This window comes from Plectropomus leopardus, chromosome 12, assembly GCF_008729295.1.
Source record: "Plectropomus leopardus isolate mb chromosome 12, YSFRI_Pleo_2.0, whole genome shotgun sequence".
NCBI lineage: Eukaryota > Metazoa > Chordata > Actinopteri > Perciformes > Serranidae > Plectropomus > Plectropomus leopardus.
The window spans coordinates 7,337,493-7,355,912 of NC_056474.1; the positions used below are offsets into that span (position 1 = coordinate 7,337,493).

At 39.4% G+C, this 18,420-nt stretch overlaps 2 protein-coding genes across 4 annotated transcripts in view; one reads left to right on the top strand and one right to left on the bottom strand.

Moving 5' to 3' along the window:
- The first annotated feature begins 674 nt into the window (after nt 1-674).
- e2f5 (E2F transcription factor 5) lies at nt 675-10,802 on the top strand. The gene is made up of 9 exons (XM_042498127.1): nt 675-702; nt 788-923; nt 2,476-2,585; nt 2,885-3,046; nt 4,445-4,553; nt 5,319-5,643; nt 8,641-8,778; nt 9,063-9,101; nt 10,012-10,802. The coding sequence occupies exons 2-9, from the start codon at nt 795-797 to the stop codon at nt 10,086-10,088; spliced, it is 1,089 nt and encodes a 362-aa protein (XP_042354061.1). The 5' UTR covers nt 675-702; nt 788-794; the 3' UTR covers nt 10,089-10,802.
- Nucleotides 10,803-11,224: 422 nt separating this feature from the next.
- The window catches only part of ackr4a (atypical chemokine receptor 4a), a 7,666-nt gene continuing 470 nt past the window's right edge, over nt 11,225-18,420 (bottom strand). The window contains exons 2-3 of one of the 3 annotated variants that reach the window (XM_042498375.1): nt 18,409-18,420; nt 11,225-14,948 (exon numbers count right to left, since the gene is read on the bottom strand). The exon at nt 18,409-18,420 is cut by the window's right edge and continues 36 nt beyond it. In XM_042498375.1, coding sequence (XP_042354309.1) covers nt 13,818-14,939 — 1,122 coding nt within the window. In that variant the 5' untranslated portion in view covers nt 14,940-14,948; nt 18,409-18,420 and the 3' untranslated portion in view covers nt 11,225-13,817. Of the gene's footprint in view, nt 14,949-17,439; nt 17,777-18,408 lie in introns of those variants that run through there. The other 2 variants (XM_042498373.1, XM_042498374.1) reach the window with 2 other exon arrangements.

An 18,420-nucleotide genomic window follows, 5' to 3' on the forward strand; every position in this document is an offset into this window, starting at 1 on the left:
GTCTAAAATTTTAAAACCAAACAGTTTCTTGCTATGATAAATGTTGTAATTTTAGCAATTAAAAAAAATAAACAAAAGCATTCTTCCTAAGCCTGCCAGAAACTTTTAAAGTTTGGCTGACATTTAAAATTAATTAAAAAAATTACAACCTTATCAGATTCAGAGAACTATATTTATTACAGAAGGGTAATCCAGTTACACAGTCTACCAGTCACATAAAGCAGGACAAACACAATCACCATCAGCATTTAAACATCACCTTATGAGGTTACTTGTCCCTCCCTGCCAAAAATAAATAAAAACCAATCCTCACTGCTTAAAAAATATGCTTCCCCCTTTTTGCGCCATCCCCACCTCTCTAATAGCCTAAATAAGGAACGGTCTCTTAAAATGAATATTTTTGACTTGGATTGATGTTTAATTTTTATTTGAATTCTTTTTTTTTTGTTTTGCTTAACATGATTATTTTAACTTGCCTAACTTATATTCTATTTTATTTTATGTTTTTGTTTTATTTTATTTTATTTATCTTGTCTTTTCTTGGCTTCCATACAAATTGATATGCGTATTGATTGGTCGTCTGTCCCGTTGAAAAAAAGGAGGCGGGGTCACGAGCGGGACAAGGGTTGCCGTGGCAACTGTAACCTAACGTAACGTCCGTTGATTTAAAAACCCTTCAGGTGCTGCTGTCGTCCCGCTGAGGTAACAGAGACGTTATGTTGTAAAGAAATGTTCGTTACTTGTAGCTAAACACAGACGACTGAATTAAAATAAGTCTCTTTTATAGAAAGAAGATGGAGTTTGAGACGACGGAGGCTGTACGCTCGACGCCGAGTCGCCACGAAAAAAGTTTGGGGCTCCTCACGATGAAGTTTGTGAGCCTGCTTCAAGAGGCGAAGGATGGCGTCCTGGATCTGAAAGTGGTCAGTGAAATGGCGACAGCTGCCGGCTCAGTGTTGGTGTTTTGGGGCTGTTTGGGGGTGAATTTGTCGGTGTTTCTTCAGTGCCACAGTGGGAACAAAGGACTGTCAGTCACAAACGGGGCCAGTCAGGTGCTTTGATTTGCTTAACAGGTGGACGAGCCGCCGCCATTACTGTTTTGCGGGTTAACAACAACCACATGCACTCGCTTACAAGCTGCAAAAAAGGTGTTTACAGAGGGTGTAGCTACCAGTTTGCATTCAGGTTGTTAGTGGAAATAAACCAGTTTATACAATGCATTAAAGTTTGGCAAGGAATCCCAAAAATGGTATTCTAGGATTATTGACTTAGGTAGACTAACTGAACAAATACACAAAAACAAAAAAAGTCATGGGTCTGTCCCATTGAGGTGCATATATATATATATAATATATATATATATATATATTAATATAGTAAAATAACTCAAGTTAAATTAGCCTGATGAAATCATAGTGAAATTAAAATGCTAAAGCTGATTTAGTCCTAAAAAGTCGTTTTAATTGAGGTACTTAGATGGAAATTTTACTATATTAGGGACTGTTGACTGAGATGAAAAAAAGAAAAAGAAACACAGAAGAAGGAGTTATGCTTTTTGATTTTTTTTTAAATTTAAACTTTAAAATTTCATATTTTGAATTTCTTTTAATTACCTTCAAAACCTTGAAAGCTGCAAGTGGGTTTGAAAGACATGTCTGCACTTCCCCCAGTCAGTCAAGGCAGACGCAAGAAAAATATTTCTAGCTGTGGGAAGGGTCATGATAAAAAATAAATAAAAAAAGTCACATCTCAGCTGCCCCCCTGATAAATATAATACAGTCCTTTTGACCACCATTTGATTACCAGTTTGATACCAGTCTGATACCAGTCTGAGCTGTCACGCACAGTGATGCCTAATTGGATGATAACACCTTTAAACATAACAATATCTTATTTTGACCCAGTGTCATATATAGTTACATCACAAAGTGTCCCTCTATCATCTCTAAAATGACTCTTCTTTCTGATGGCTGTTGGCTATCTGGTAGATATGAAGTGTGAATGGTGATATTTTTTCACCCCCTTCCTCTAAAACATCAACACTGTGATGAACTTTGTTGCACCGTTTTGCTGCCCTTAGTTTTTAAGCTATTGATGCATCTTTGCCGGACCCACCTGAAGTCTACCTCCTTTTCATCACGCTGATAAGTTGTTTTCCCTCCCTTCTTGCGCGCCAAAGCTGGGTAATGTTTACACAGCAGGCTCCTTACACCCTTTCCCTCCTCCTTCCTCCTCTGCTATTGTATAACTGTCCTCTTCTGCCAAAGGGGTTTTATTTTCTGTTTGTGCAGCTTAATTGACCAAATCCTTCATTTGTTGGCTTTGTTTGAATCACTTCATGAAATATTTTCCACAGAAATTTTGTGTTTTTGTTAAATCCCGGCAAAGTGTCTGTGATGTTTCATGTCAACAAGGGTTCATATTAAGCTGCCACTCAGTAAGAGTCTTTGTGGAAATGTCTGTCTGAATTAACAGGCTGCAGACAGCTTGGCAGTGAAGCAGAAGAGGAGGATATACGACATCACTAACGTACTGGAGGGTGTGGGGTTGATTGAGAAGAAAAATAAGAACATAATCCAGTGGAGGTTTGAGAAAAACTTTTTATTTTTTAGAATCAGTTAAATTTTTCTGCCTTCAATATCTTTAAGCTCTTGTCAGTGGGAATAATTTTAAAGAGGTCCCTATTCCTCTTCACATGAAAAGTAGCAACTTCTTTTCTAACCTTAGGCTCAGCAGATGATGAATTCAGACATTTTTATGCATTTAGCAGCCAAATCTAATTTTAAGTCGTCTGTTAACCTCACACAATGGAGCACAACATTAGAAGTACATGACTTGTGCTCATATTTAATGCATTCTCCTCTGATCTGTTACCTTCCTTTAGAGGGGAGAACTCAGGCAGCCAAACTCAGGAGGTGCTGGAGCAGGTGAGGGTTTTGAAGGCCCAAATTTCTGAGCTGGAAGCCCAAGAGAAAGCGCTGGACAGCCAGAAGGCCTGGCTCGAGGAGATCATCAAACACCTTAACCACGATCCCATCACGAGCACATATCCTTTTATGCCATCTTGTATTAAATGGAGATGTTTTGTTTGTACTTGTTTCAAGGTTGTTCAGTTTTTGTTCAGTCAGATTCTGGTCAGTGGATTTGTGGATTTCTCTTCTTCACTCAATGATATTGAGAACAAAAGGTTGTAATTTTGCATTAAAGGGACAGCTCAAATAAATGTAACTAGATGGCACTTGGCTTTTTGGAGGTTTATGCAGGTCTGTGAATGCAGCACAGATGGAGCTCTTTATTTGTTTTTGTTTTTTTTTACAATTATTGTTTTGTTATTTAATAGGACAGCTTAAGCGTGAAAGGGGGAGGGAGAAGGGATGACATGCAGCAAAGGGCCGAGGCCGGAATTGATCCCGTGTTCGTTGTGGCGAGGACACAACCTCTGTACATGGGACGCCCACTCTACCATGTGAGCTACTGGGCGGCCCGGATAGAGCTCTTCATGAGTTTTTTTCCTCAGCAGCAGTTTGTGAGTTGCAAGATGGATAATTGATCTGTTGATCCACTCAGAACTGACCAGATCAGATTGATGGATAAGAGGAGCAGAGGCGCGTAAGACCCAGTTTAGACCCAGAATGAACGGTTAAGTTTTACTTTCAACACGCCTGCCATTGTGCTGCTCCGTCTGTGCCCAGAGTACTCTGCTCTCTGAGCCTGTGGTGCAGTCAGTAACGATGATTGTGTCATCCTCGGTTGAGTTGTAACATTAGCTCAGTGGTGCCAGATTATCTAGCAGAGGTTACACGTCTTTTGCGCAGTGATACAGTTGGCAGAAAGAAAATAGTTCTTGCATGAAATTGCTAACATGATTTCTGGTGAGAGACATTGATATTTAGTTTTGCAAATTATTTTTTCTTTTTTTGGGGCGCTTTGAGCACCACAAACCAAGTACCATCTAGTTCCATTGTGTTGGGGAGAAGGCAGTCATCTCTACAGCTGATATTTCTGTTACTCTGTAACTCACACCAACGCAATCTAAATTAACTAATCACACTAAAGGAAAGAGGGAAAAAATGTGTGTTTTTAATTTTGGGGTCAACTGAGCATACGTATTTCAAACATTTACTACTAAGACTCCATGTTTGATGCCGTTGATCTTGATTTTTGTCTTTTTCTACAGTTTGTAACTCTAGTCCTCCTGAGACCATTTTATCCATTTTAGAGGGAAGAAATCTCTACTTGATCCTTGTAACATTGTTTGCTTATTGAACAGAGACAATTCAAAGAAGGGAGGATTAAAAATATAATTGCTACTGTCAGTCTCTTGTGAAATCACAGCCAGGCTAATCTTGACTTGCAAAATGCTCACAGTCTTGTTTTTCCAGTTTATTGTCTCCATTTTCCTCCCATAAGTAATCCTGCTCCTATTTCCTTAACACCTCCCCACTTATAAATTTGTCACACATGAAGACATCTGCAACGCCTTCAGCGGAGACACTCTTCTCGCTGTAGTGGCTCCTGCTGGGACCCAGCTGGAGGTACCGCTACCTGAAACGGTTGGTCCATTAAGTGATAAGACAAACAATTCAAATTTATCAAGGAATCCTCAGCCCGTATCACATGTAGCTTAACCCTTTCAATCTTGGATCAACATTAGTTTTCTTGTGCTGTGTTTGGATGCTTTTCACAATTTATTACTTTCTAACCTGAGCAAACTTGTAAGAGCTGTCCCGCAGACTTCAATAAATTATAAAAAATATATAATATGGAAAAAGGTGAAGAAAACTATATTTATAATCATCACAATTTTATGTTTTAAATGATAATACAGACAAATATATAAACATATATTTGTATTATTTTCTGCACTTTTTTTCAAGGCCGTTTTCTTGTTTGTTTCTGTTTTATATGTTTTTCTGCTGCTTATTTTCAGGTTATGTTTTGGGCCATGTGATGTAAAAACTAGTCGTTGCCTTCTCTCCATATTTCTGAATGAAAGCAGACCACTTTGCTCAGGTTTCAAGTGGTTAAATATCCAGTAGTTACAGAACTCCGTTATAATTCATTTGGAGTCGAGATTCTGGCCACCTGATGAATGCAAGTCCAATATTCACGCTCTGCTGGTTCTGCTTTGGGTCTTAACCGACTCCAGAGAAGCTAAATGCTACACTGTGAAAAAGAACCAACACAAAGGTGCTTTCTTAAAGGCAGAAACTCAGCTGAAAGATACCAAGACGTTCTGTAGAGAGGAACTGCAACGTTGTGGGATGATTTTCTGTGGGTTTGTCATTACAACATGTGTCCACACTGCTGCTCCTCAGGGTCTGAGTGGTCAGAAGAAGTACCAGGTGAACCTCCGCAGCCACTCAGCTCCCATCCAGGTCATGCTCATCAACAGGGATTCAGACGCCACTGTACCTGTGGTCTTCCCTGTGCCACCCACTGACGACATCTGTCCAATGCCAACGCCACCCAGCACCCCCGCCAGCCTGCAGAGGTTCCCTCTCTCGACTTCTGTGTGCTCCTCCTCTAGCACCTCCTGCTCGTACTGCAGTCAGGACTCTCTCTGCTCAGACCACCAGATGGTGCTGCCAGAACATGATGAAGTGTTGACGCCGTCGTCCACCCCTCCTGACATGCAGATGGGTAAGGACAGAGACTTAGAGGATTTTAATGCTCATTCAGTTCCCTGTAGAAAACAACCACATGCAATTACTACTGACCTTTTTCTTTGCTCAAGGTCTTTTTTTATTGGTATTTAAAGTCATACAAATACAATAAATCCCAGAAAGAATTTGAGAAATATGAAACCCGCCCAAATTCAATGTGACAAGAACCCTAAGTAAGACACAAATTAAATTTTAAAAAGTGCAATCGAATAAAAACACAAAAATATATATAAATATTATTTGTCCCCCTACACACTATGTCTGACAATAACAAAAAAATAAGCCCTAACAGCGGCCCATACAAGGAAGTTTCATTTTTCCTCCCAAACTCTCTGTCATGATCTATTTGAAATAACAGCCTCCACCCCATGACTCAGAGCACATTAAGATGAAGTTCTTCTCACTTGTTTTGTCAGTTCTCACTGTTGTTTTATGTCGTTAAATAAATAGTGTTGGATATCACCGTGACGCTGGCTAATTGCTGGATGTTTCAGTTAAATGAGAGCAGGCAGAGCAGAGAAAGTCTCACTGGTGTAGACTCACGTATCAAATACCAATGGTGATATCGCCCACTGAAACAAGCCCACCAGTTGCCAAGCATCCAAAACAAATGCAGTAATTAAAAAAAAAATACCCTGCAAGTGTGTCTCGCCTCGTCTAAGAAGTAAATGGGAAGCTAGTTTCGATCTGACTACTCCATTGAGCGACAGCAAACGACAGCTAATGAAAACTAGGCATGGAAAGTGATTACTCAGCTCAAACTGTAAGATTCAATTTTCGAACTTTTCGGCACCTGATGCTGTCATATGAGCTGATTTCCTCATTCAACTGTGTGCAGAGACACTCTGTGTTGAGTTCAAAGTCGCTCCCATGTCCAAGGGAGCGACAGCATAAGCTGTGCAATAAGAAAACTATTCATGGATTTGGTTGATTATTGCTTTAAAAAGTTTGCTGTCTATCAGCTGATCAGAGAAATATCACATGTCAGTTGGTCCTGACATGTAAGAACAAGTGCAGATTTAAAAGATACACTTCTTCCATCTGTGTGTAATCATGATGTACCTGACAGTGTCAGTGGTAATGGCTTAACCAGCTCAATCAGGTTAAAGCCTCAGGAAGTTTATTTTCATAGTGCAGTTAAAAAATCACATAACCAGTGGTTGTCTTGAGCAGTGTCTCTCACTCGCTGTAATTTCTCCAGTATAAAATGATTTAATTAGGCAGCTCAGGAACAAGTCAAATTTCTATAAACCTTACACAACAGCTCAAGAGGCAAACAAAACCAAAACATCCTGAGGTAAAGCACTTAAAAAGGCCATATGGTCATTGCATTTAACAGTTATGCAGAATAATGGAGCCAATTTCAGGACACCAAGAATTTGAAGCAGTCTGTGATTTGATCTCATCATGTTTTTGCATTTGTGGATAGAAATTTGATCGACTCCAAAACAAAGGAGCTGTCATCTACATGCAAAGACAGTGAAATGAACTGGTTGATTTGCAGCACTTAAGTGGATGCTGCAAGAGAGAATACTGCTCCTGTTCTTACACATATCACACATGATGCCCTGCTTTGCCTTGTTTCTGAAGGCAAGGTAGAGAATCTCCATTTTTATTTCAAGAAACTGAATTTCAAAGAGCTTTATTGTCATTCCAAATCATGAGGTACATGAGAGGGAACGAGACAGGACTGAGGTAGCGGTAGCAGCAACTAAATAGGACACTAGCATCTAAAACAGTAGAAAAATACAAAGAAACTGAACTATATAATGTAAAAACTAAGCTAGGATAAAAACAATAAACATTTAACAGTGCAAATGAGTATTGCGTCAACATCATTGCATGGGAGCAGACTAAACATAGAATAAACTTCCAGTAAGTGTGAAACAAAAAAAAAAAAAGTAACTACTTTCTTATCTGAACCTCGGTTTCTAAGTAAAGAAGGATTCAGGATGTGTAAGCACAGATAAGTGACTCACATGCTAATGGACTGGCATTGTCAGTGAAACAGTCAGACCCCACCCCCCCCCCCCCCCCAAAAAAGAGGAATTACCAAAACAGCAACAAAATAAACTTTCACTTAACTTTTTTTTTCCTGTTTGACAGTACAGCGCTGGAAACTATGACAAACCAAACCTATTGTGTGTTTACACATTAGCTTTACAGGACCAGGGAAAAATAACAATTTGGACTGAAAGGGGGTTATATGTGGGATTATTCCGTGGCCTTGGGCAATGACTTCCTGGACTCTTTCAAGGAAGGTGGAAACAGGAGAAGTCACTGTCTCAAGTGACGTCACACATTTGGGGTACAGCACGTGTACATGGAAATCTGGTCTGCAGATGCCCAGTAAACACCCAGCAACTCTGAGTCTTTATGTTAAAATAAAATAAACCAACCAGCTGCTGGCAGTAACTTCACATTTTTGGGACAGATATGAGAGTTATTTCATCTAAAGTAAATAAGCACCTTTTCCAAAATTTAGTAACTCTTGGCTGAATTCAAATGTCTGGACTTCAGCACACTTGCAGACCCATTTAATAAAGGTCGTCTCAGTCCACAATTGAAATTTAAAGAGGCCTCAAATTCTGCAAACTGAGTAGTCTGCTTCGGGTGCAGACTTCACCAAACTTTGTAAAACTCCAGATAACAGAAGCAAAAGTATGCACGCACATCCAATCCAAACTTGGAGCACATGGCAAAAAATAGTAAAAAGGGCTAAAATGGCTTACATACTGCAGGGCCTCCAGTTATCACATATTTTATGCACCAAAGTGACATTTTGAGCAAGATGAAGAGCTGTCTTGCTCGAAATGTCACTTTGGTGCTTTAAATAAGTTATAACTGGAGCCCTGCAGTGTGCAAGCCATTTTTTTCTTTTTTACTAAAATTCCAAATAATCCACAGGCAATTTTCCAAAGAGGCTTCACTGTATAGCTAAGTGTTATTGTTGCACCTCTGCTGCTCCCTGCAGAGTGTCACGTTCAGTCGGCAGCAGTGTTGGAGCAGCAGCAGATGGACCTGGCGGGCCCAGAGTTCCAGTCTGTACTGGACGTGAGCAGTTTGCTGAAGCTCAACGCTGCTGGAGACCACATGAAGGATGACAGAGAGGGTAAGGCTCAGTGAACGCAGTGAACACAGCTACACTGTTCTGTAATTGCATCCAGCAGTGAAGCTGGGAGGCATTTAATATTTGTCTCACATTGGTTTCAGACATGCTCCTGTAATTGTGTTAGGATCTGAGCTTGTTTATATTCAGTTTTGATCCAAAGCATTAGGAGAGAATGGCTGAATATAACATGGATATTTTTAATGTACTGTTTTATCTAACTCAGTTATGAATTGTTAGATACTCTATAACAGTGAAATGGAAACATGTTTTTAATTTTCTTGTAGAAGCCGTTGACCTGATCGATGAGCTAATGTCCGCTGACGGTAAGAATCTTATTAGAATGGAAAAATTGTGTCATCAAATATTTGCAATTACAGTTTATTTTAAAAGATAATAAATAAAACCAAGATTCTGCAGCCATGATAGCAGCTCTGTGAGATCATACTAAAGCTGTATTAAAGCAGTGCTTTGAGCTAAATGCTTACATCTGTCTGCTAACTTACAATGACAAATGTTAATGTGCAGGTGAAAAGTTTAACACATTAGACATTGTTGTTAAGTTTGTAAGCATGCTAAATTTGCAATCAAGAAATGAATTAACTTATTGCAAAGAAGACACAAAAATAATTTTTGGTCTTCCAGTCAACTTGTTGACGTGACACTCGATGTGTTTTATTTGCAGTCCGAAATACAGTTGACTGTCTTTGTCTTGTTATTGTTTAAAGGGGACCTATTATGTGTTTTGGGGTTTTCCTTTTTTTATGTTTTGTGTAGCATTTTTGTGCTCTTAAAAGGTCTCCTAAGTAATAAAACCCAAAATCCAAGACAAAGGGTGCTCTGTCTGCCTCAGGAGGCACTGCTCCTACGCTGACTGAAACAGCTCGTTTGAGTATCACTGTTTGCTTCCGTAAGTTGGTGATATCACAATGTTACAAATAAAACAAAATGTGCATATAGGGAGCCAGCTGACCAATTAGAGCAGACTGTGATTCCAGCTGACCAATCAGAGCAGACTGGGCTTCTCAGGAGGCGGGGCATAATCTCAGACGGACTGTTTCAGACAGAGGCGCTGCAGCAAAGGGCAGTATGAGACACGTGATGTGTTTTTTTTTACATTAAGGCATGTCAGCCTATTCTTGTAGACCCCCAATGTACAAATATGATCCAGAAGATGAGCATAATAGGGCGTCTCTAACAGTATGCTTTATTATTGATGCTCCTCTCCTCACACAGGAATAGACTACAGCTTCAACCTGGACGACAGTGAGGGAGTGTGTGACCTGTTTGATGTGCAGATCCTAAATTACTGATGGCAAACAGTGCCTCTGCTGAATGCTGATAAACACTCAGGAGGCACTTTTTGCCTCCAAAGACACTTCAAAGATGCCTTTTCCCATTTTGTTATAACTGCACAATTAATACTTATACATGCCTTTGTTATTTAAAACAAACTTTTACAAACATTTAGACATCTCTGCTGTCTGCCAGACAACTTCAATTTACTACACCGGCCTTTTTCTCCAGCCAACACAAAACACAAAGACTAAACTAATTTACCATAAGATACTTATGTAACCATGAGTCATGGAGTCCAATTCATTGGTTTACTGTTTAAATATCTACAACCTCCCTGAGAAATGAAATGCCTTTTTGTGGAAGTCAGCCAGGACAAATCCTTCAGCCGCCCGCTGCACTTTTGCATGTAAGTATTTGTTTATTTCCACATCCAGTGGAAATCCTGAGACTTTAAAACTGCTTCACTTCCTATTTATGAACCGTCAGGATTGTGAGTGTTTTCCATTAACTTAATATTCACAGTAACAATTCAGTATTGGCTTCTTTCTATCGGAGTACAGGGTTGACAATCTTGTTCAGGGTATTTAAGTAACATTTTTGGTTTTTTTACATGAAAAGCATATTGTGTAAAAACCTACCTAATTCCACAGTTATATTTGAGAAAGTGGCATATTGTATTTAATGAGTGAATGTTTTAGTCACTTCTGGTGACTTTGTTCTCATGTGAAAATGCCAGAAAGATTTATTTTCTAAATTATTGTAACACTGCCATTTAGGCCTTCAGTTTTTTTATGTTTTATCTAATTAGTTATATATTTGATTAACTAATATTCTTTATTTAAGAAAAACTATTCTTGGTTCTAGTTTGCTGAAACTGGTCAAGTGCCTTAACTGTAATTTAAGATGTGAATTTGCCATGTTCCTGATCTGAAGTATCAGATGTTCAGAGCCTTGAGTGGCATTTTTGTACTTTTATAGTTTTCTATGATTACAAGAAGTCATGTTTTTGTTACATTTGGTTGTTTATTTGCACGTATTTGAATGTTGTTTTTTTTTTCAATAAATGGATCTAATCTTGATTTACAGGCTTTGGTTTTCAACTGATGATCATAGTTTCATTTAAAAATATAGATGAAAGTAAGACAACAAATCATTTTAACATGTAGTTTATTTGACTTGTTTTGTAAAACTTGTCTGAAAGTTGTTAAAGTTGTCTTAAACCATACAAAAGACTTTGTTAACCACCCATTCTGTAATAGTTTTTTTTTTTTTGGCTGAGTGAAATGTTTTGCTCAGTTAACAGATGGCAAACCTCTGTTGAATGGTTTCCACATGTGACTGCACGTGTGCCAGAGCATGACCTGAAGCATCAGCTTATTTGTTCCAGCTGGGTTACAGGAAGACAACTAAAAAAAATCCAAATGATCTTTTTTTGTCTAATCTTATCTGTGGGGAACTTTAAATTCTTAAGGTCAATGTGTTACTTTTTTTTTTCGGAGAGATTGATGATGTGACAAACCGCAGCATGCATTGAGTCTAAGATTAACAATAACATGCAAAATATTTAAACTATGTAGCGCTGTGTTCATGTCTCATTTACAACTGAGACAATATTTTTTTTTCTGTAACCTCTGAAGCAAAAATAATGCCGACTTGTGTTTATCTAAATAAGTACAGAGTTTGTTAATACTGGACTTTCCACAAGTGCACAACTAAAGGTTTGGATTTCAGAAAGTCCTCTCGCGGGTAAAATCAGTCTGAGAAAAACATTGGTAATTAAGAAATAAGATTTGCAACTATCCAAAGAAAAATGATCAGCACGTCATAAAAAAATGTTACTGCAGGTTGTTTGTCAGTGTTGTGCAGACATGGCCACAAAGATAAACTATGAAGTTCATGTGCAGTAAATGTGCCTCAGATGTTCGCGGGAATTCAGGAAACTATTAAAGCTGCGGTTTTCCACATAAAAAGGAGTTTAATCCCACTCAGTGGAGATTTGGCAGAAGTCTCTGCAAGTAACACCACCAGATCAACCCAGCTGATACATGTTATCTGTCATTTTTTAGGAATTCACCTTGAGCTGAAAAAAAACTACATGATTAAAAGGTACATAGTTCAACTGGAACAATATTAAAGATCCAAAGTCATGCTTCATCACGTCATATCAGGGGTGCAAGCATGTGACTACATCAGGAGTATTTATTTAAGATGATTACAGTTAAAACAAACATTATTTCAAACAAGTTGCAATTAGAAAGTTGTTCCTGTCTAATTAGTTTCACAAATAGATCTCATTTTTCTTCTTGTTTTTTCTTTTTCTTTTTAATTTGTGGCCCTATAGTGTGTAATGAACAGTCTCAAGTATTCATCTGATCTGTGCTTTGTACTGTGTGGGCAGCTGGAAAAGGGTTCAATATTTTTTTGAAATCTTGAAGGACTGTCCCATAGATCTGAGGCAGTCCCACACATTTAAGCTTGTAAACTATTCTGTAAACAGTGTTTTTGATTGTACAAAACTTTCCGTATAACAAGTTTAAGTCAATGTTTACATAGTTAATAGTCATGCCAACTACACAGGTGAAATGAAATACTGTTTTCACAACGTAATCTCACTCCCAGGTCGTCAAATGCAGACAGTCAGTTACCCTCAGATACGACAGTCCAGGTACCTGTTCAGTGCCCGAGCGTTTCCTGTTTGCAGACACAGACAGAGTGTACATCCCACAGGGGTCGATATCAAAACGCATTTTACTCACTTTAAAAAAAGGCCTACCTATAAATATCAGTATCAGCCTTAGTGGATGCTGTATTTAGAGTATTCTCACTGTTTTACCTCGACGTCACACAAACTTTTCCTTTGCAGATGGTCAGCTGTTCAGGTCAGAAAGTACTGTTAGCAGCTGTTACAGGATCCTACTGAAACAACATCATGTTGAAAATACTCTCACTACTGCGTCCACTTACACTGACATTGTATTTTTAAGGTAGGCCTTTTTAAAGTGTTTTAATAATGTGTTAATGTGTTTTGATATCAACCCCTCTCCACAGCATGGTAATGCTGAGCTGTGTATGCCACATCTGTTTCTACAAGCCGGGAGTGCGCCGACTGCCAGCTACTGCATGAAATACATACATGACTATACATTAGTATCTCATATAGCCCCACTCTTTTCCAAGAAAACTTAAAATACAGCTAAAAACATAATTGTTAGGCAGGTTAGGCAACAAAAGTAAATACTTCCAAATGCTTCACAACCAACTGCATTGTATCTTTGAAATACTCAGTACACACACATTGAAGTTGGCAGCAACCTAAAGCTGCAAACAGAGTCTGTGTGGCAGGTAAAAAACCTGCTCTGCCTACGTGACGTGTGGTGGCTGTGCCTCGTGCATTTCAGTTGTAAGGCTTGGGAAAAAACATCATGGTTTGGCTTTAAATATGTACGTTTGTTACTTAAGTGATGTAACATGTAACACCCTTTTTCATTCATCATGAACAACAGAAAAAATAGAACTATTCTTTGGTCTTGATAAGTAAACAAGAATACTTTGCTTAAAGCCATCTTTAACTAACCGGACGAGGAAAACGCAACCGACAACCTCCTGTTTACAGTGTGGAGGGAATAATGATAAAATGTCAGTGGAGTTTTTGTACATCTTGATGATTTACATGTGTACTTCTACTGCTGTTGTATCTGCTTCTCTGTTATACTAAATACGTAGCATAACGCACCACTGCTGATTCATACTGAGAATGTGTCTGTCTCTGGGGATGCACTGTGGGTGTTAAATGACATCTCCATCTCTTCCCCCTCTGCAGGATTTTCCCTCCTCTTCCTCCTCTTTCTTCTCCTCTCGCCAAACTTCTTGGCCACTTTCATCATGTGCTGCCTGAACGACGAGCCGACGAAGGCGTAGAGGATGGGGTTGAGGCAGCAGTGAATGAGGGCCAAGCTCTCGGTCACCTGAGCCGCCTGATCCAACACTTTGCTCGTCCCACAGTGGGTCACTAAGGCGTAGACTGAGTCCATCGCTCGGTAGACCTTCAGTATGTTGTAAGGCAGCTGAGTGGCGACAAACACGCCTACGACTGTTAGGAGGACGCGTAAAGCTTTCCACTTCTTGCCTCTGCTCTCCACTGGTAGCCCTTTTAGTGCTCGGCCAATGCTCCAGTAACAGACCACCATAACCAGGAGCGGGAGCAGGAAACCTGGCAGGACCTCCACGATCTCCAGAGCAGCTTTCCCTCCTCCAGCCATCGACGGAGGGTAGATAGCCAGACAGACATTCCTATTAGACGCAAATCTCACCTCTGACAGTATTAAATCAGGGAAACCAAGGACAAAAGCAGCCGCCCAAACACCTAAACACACCTTCCAGCAGTGTCTCCGACTGAAAATCCTCTGCAAACACCCTCTTTGGTCTTTACCCTGCGCCCTGGCTAACGCCAAGTGACGGTCCAGACTGATGCACGCCAGCAGCATCATGCAGCAGGTGAAGTTGATCGTGTAGCACGCTGACACCATCTTACAAACGGCCTCCCCCAGCTCCCAGCCCCTCGCTGCATCAGCAGCCCAGAAAGGCAGCGTGAAGAGCAGCAGCAGGTCGGCCACAGCCAGGTGGGTCAGGAAGGTGTCTGTCATGGTCTTGAGGCGTTTGTGGTAGGCGTAGACCGCCACGACCAAGCCGTTTCCTGCCAGGCCCACTACCAGACACACAGTGTACACGATGGGGAGGAAGAGGGCTGCAAAGGACCTGACGTCACCCTTCTCGCAGAGGGCGGGGTAGTCGTCGTAGCTGAAGTTGAAGCTGATGTTTTCATGGTAGTAGTAGTAGTCGTTGTCATCTGAGGCGTCCATGATCATCAGATGAAGCTGTGGGGGAGGACATTTAAATTTTTAGACAGTCACTGCTCAACTTGTACAACAGCGTACATAAAAAGAGTGGTCAGTTACTGAACCTTAAGTCAGAGTGAAATGGCAGTAGATCTTTATCTTCTGTTAACGGACAAATTTGCCATGGCAACCTGATATATGGACGGGCAGCGCCCCTTGAGAACATGGCCAAACGGAGCCTGACCCTGGATAGCGTCAGGTTGGAATGCTGCCATTAACATTATAATATGAGGAGCGTGAGGCTGTAGGGCGGACAGGAGGGGCGGGGTGCAAGTCTGTACCTGTTTGTAATAAGATACGCACAGGAGCAAACACTGTGAAAGTTCTTAGTTAGCTGAGATTACAAGTAAAAATTATGGAAAATGACTAGAGGGGTGTGTCACTAATTTGAAGCCTCGAGGTTAACATTTTGGTTATTTGCATCTTGTTTTTTAGGACCAAGAAGTGACCATATTTAGGCGAGATGGTGGATCTGCCTGGAAAGACACTGCAGGTAGCGATTTGTCAATCACAAGGTAAGCAAGCCCTAAAGCATACGCTGCTCTATTGTCTGTTTTACTCTAAATAGAACCAAAATGTACTAAATTAATATCATGCTGTATTGAAGAAGACTAAGAGATTGAGAAGAAGGGTCATCCATAGACTACGATCTACAATCTGACATCTTTCTGCAACTAGCGGTGTCGCACCCTGCTTGCCATTAAAAAGAATGCAGGTTTGGCACTTTTGCATTGGTTTCACTTTTAGACAGAGATAACCCCTTAATAACCACAAATCGCATTTGACTGGACAAATAAGAAAATATTAGAATAATAATATAGGTTTTGACCTATACCACCCATAACTACAGATAAGTGAACCATAAACACCAAAACACAGAATCTTAAAAAATATGTATTTTTCATTTGAATTTGTCTCATAAATATTAAAAATCCTGCTTGAAAATCAAAATAGATTTTAGATTGTCAAATAGTCACAATGCATCTTCAGCATCAGTGTCTGGATTTAATGTTCTTGTTACAATTTAGAAATGAGATGTTTTTGTCGTACAGCTTAACTTAAAACTATGACTGGCAGAAACACTGGAAAACACTGAATGTGGAAACATAAGATCATCTACTTTGGGGAAAAAACATCTAAAGACACCAACGTCTGCAAATAATTTAGTGATTTTTAAGGTTATTAATGTGCTGTGATAACATCGTTGACATCTGGCCATTGTGTCCTGACCTGAACTGTTCCTCCCTGTTGTGCCTCCACAGAGGTAAATAATGAGCTTATTCTGCCCTATCTGCAGAGAGATAAGAGCAGAGTGCAGAGGAGTTTCTACAAGTGCAGATTGTATAAACTGTCTAATTGCCCCAGAAATCCCCCCAATGAGATGAAGAATTTTGTAATGTCTGTTTGCAGTGGTGAAAACTAAGTGGGGTACATTTACTTGAACCCTGTACTTTCAGGGTATCTTTGTTATTTAAACCTGGCCTTGAGTTTCCCCATCTTGTTTTGTTATGAAATTATTTTAAATATTTAAAATGTTTGTATGGGTAGGAACGTGATCTTCTTCAACATTGACACGTTTTTCTTTTCAATTGTCAGACTCTTTTTTATAACCTAATTTTGATAAGTATACCTTCCTTTTTTGGGGCTGCTATGTAATGTAGGCATTTGTTGCCAATGTTAAAGTAGCAACTTTTTCTGTAGGATTATTTTCCATTTAATCAGGCTTTCTTCAAAAGGACTTATACATGAATCTGCATTTGTAGAAGAACATGTTTGTTCAGTAAAGAGAACTGTAGGTGTCCTTGTTCTAGGATAAAGCCAGAGTGACAGACCCTGTTACAGTGACCCAAAATGTGTCATTAACATAGCTGAGTGAACACATGTTAAGCCAAAAATAAAATTTATAGTGTGAGGTATACATGAAAATAAGCAATTAATATGGATTTAACCATAAATTTCCAACACAACATCCAAATCATAGCATGAGAATAAAGAAATGGAAAGTCTTAAGCACAAGACCCTAAATCGTGCACCACAAAAAAAAGGCTACAGTGCTTTAGTAAATTATAGAGCAACTACAGAAACTACAAGACAGTAAGTGGTTAAATAAGATCAAATACAGGTTAATGCATCAGTTGGCTAATAAAAAGCCTTTAATATCTCCAATCTGATCTTTTCTCACAGGAGACTCTGCATAATTGGCCCTCTCTATGAGTACTTGTAGCCTACTTATTGTTCTTTAACTCAAGTTGTAAATGCACAACTTTACTTTAAAGCCATAAAAAGCACATATGAATAACATCAATAATAATACTAAATAAATGAATAAAAAGACACTTTAGCTGCTGAGGTAATATTAGTGTAAGCAGCGGTGCAGAGGCGCCTCCAACTCTTTAAAAGAAAGTTACACGATACAGTCAGATAAAAGGGTTAATTCAAGCAGACAGGCTAATGTTTGATGGATACTCACGGTGTTTCACTCATCTATCTGTCTCGCGTTTTTGCGCCGTCAAAGTTGAGACTTTTTGTTCTGCTTCGTGCTCTCAGAGGAGGGTGCGTTTGATTTTACACCCGCGCAGGAAGTTACAAAAAACAGCTAAATGGGAGTCCTGTGCTCGTCATTAAGACAACAAATGAAGCGAAACCAACATCTTCTGGAGAGAAACAGCCCGCGTACCCTAATGACAGAAATGTCCAAGCGGATCTGCGTGCGGCGGTTTTTCCTCCTGTGATTATTACAGCTGAGTCAGAGCTCTGACTCTGCAGGTATGAAAAAGAAACACACACAGAAAGTAACGCATGAAAGCAGCCAAAATCTCCTCAAGTACTGTACTGAAGTACAATTTTGAGGTACTTTACTGGAGTTTTTCAACTGTTTTTGCCACTATATAGCCTTCTTCCTCTACTTAACTACATTTAAGAAGTAAATGCTTTTTTTTTTTTAAAAAAAAAAGATCAGTGATCAATGATACAAAATCTAACCAACAAATAAATTAAGGCCTGATACTAGAGATTAAAATAAGATAAGAGTGAAACATCAGAGGGTGTTTAAAGCAGCTCCACCACTTTGGTACTTTAAGTACATGTACTTTTACTTGTGTACCTTTAGGGACTGTTTGTTATTTATGAGGGAGGGAGGGAGCGGTGCAAAATGGAGGAGGCACTTCAATTCTATGCTCTGTAGGGATGGTTGTATTTACTTATTTTAAATATCCTCGGAACAGTCCCTTACTTGAGTAAAATGCATTTAATTTGTAACCGAGTATTTCTGGTATTGGTATTTTAAGCTAATAATACAAAGAATCTGGAAGAAATAAGTACTTCTTCCACCACTGGTGAAATGCTGTTTATACACATGTATCAGTTATTCACCGACACTGTGTTAATATCTGAAGGTGACTCAGATATCAACATTTCATCCACTCAGATCTTTTCTCACCTGAATGAAGAA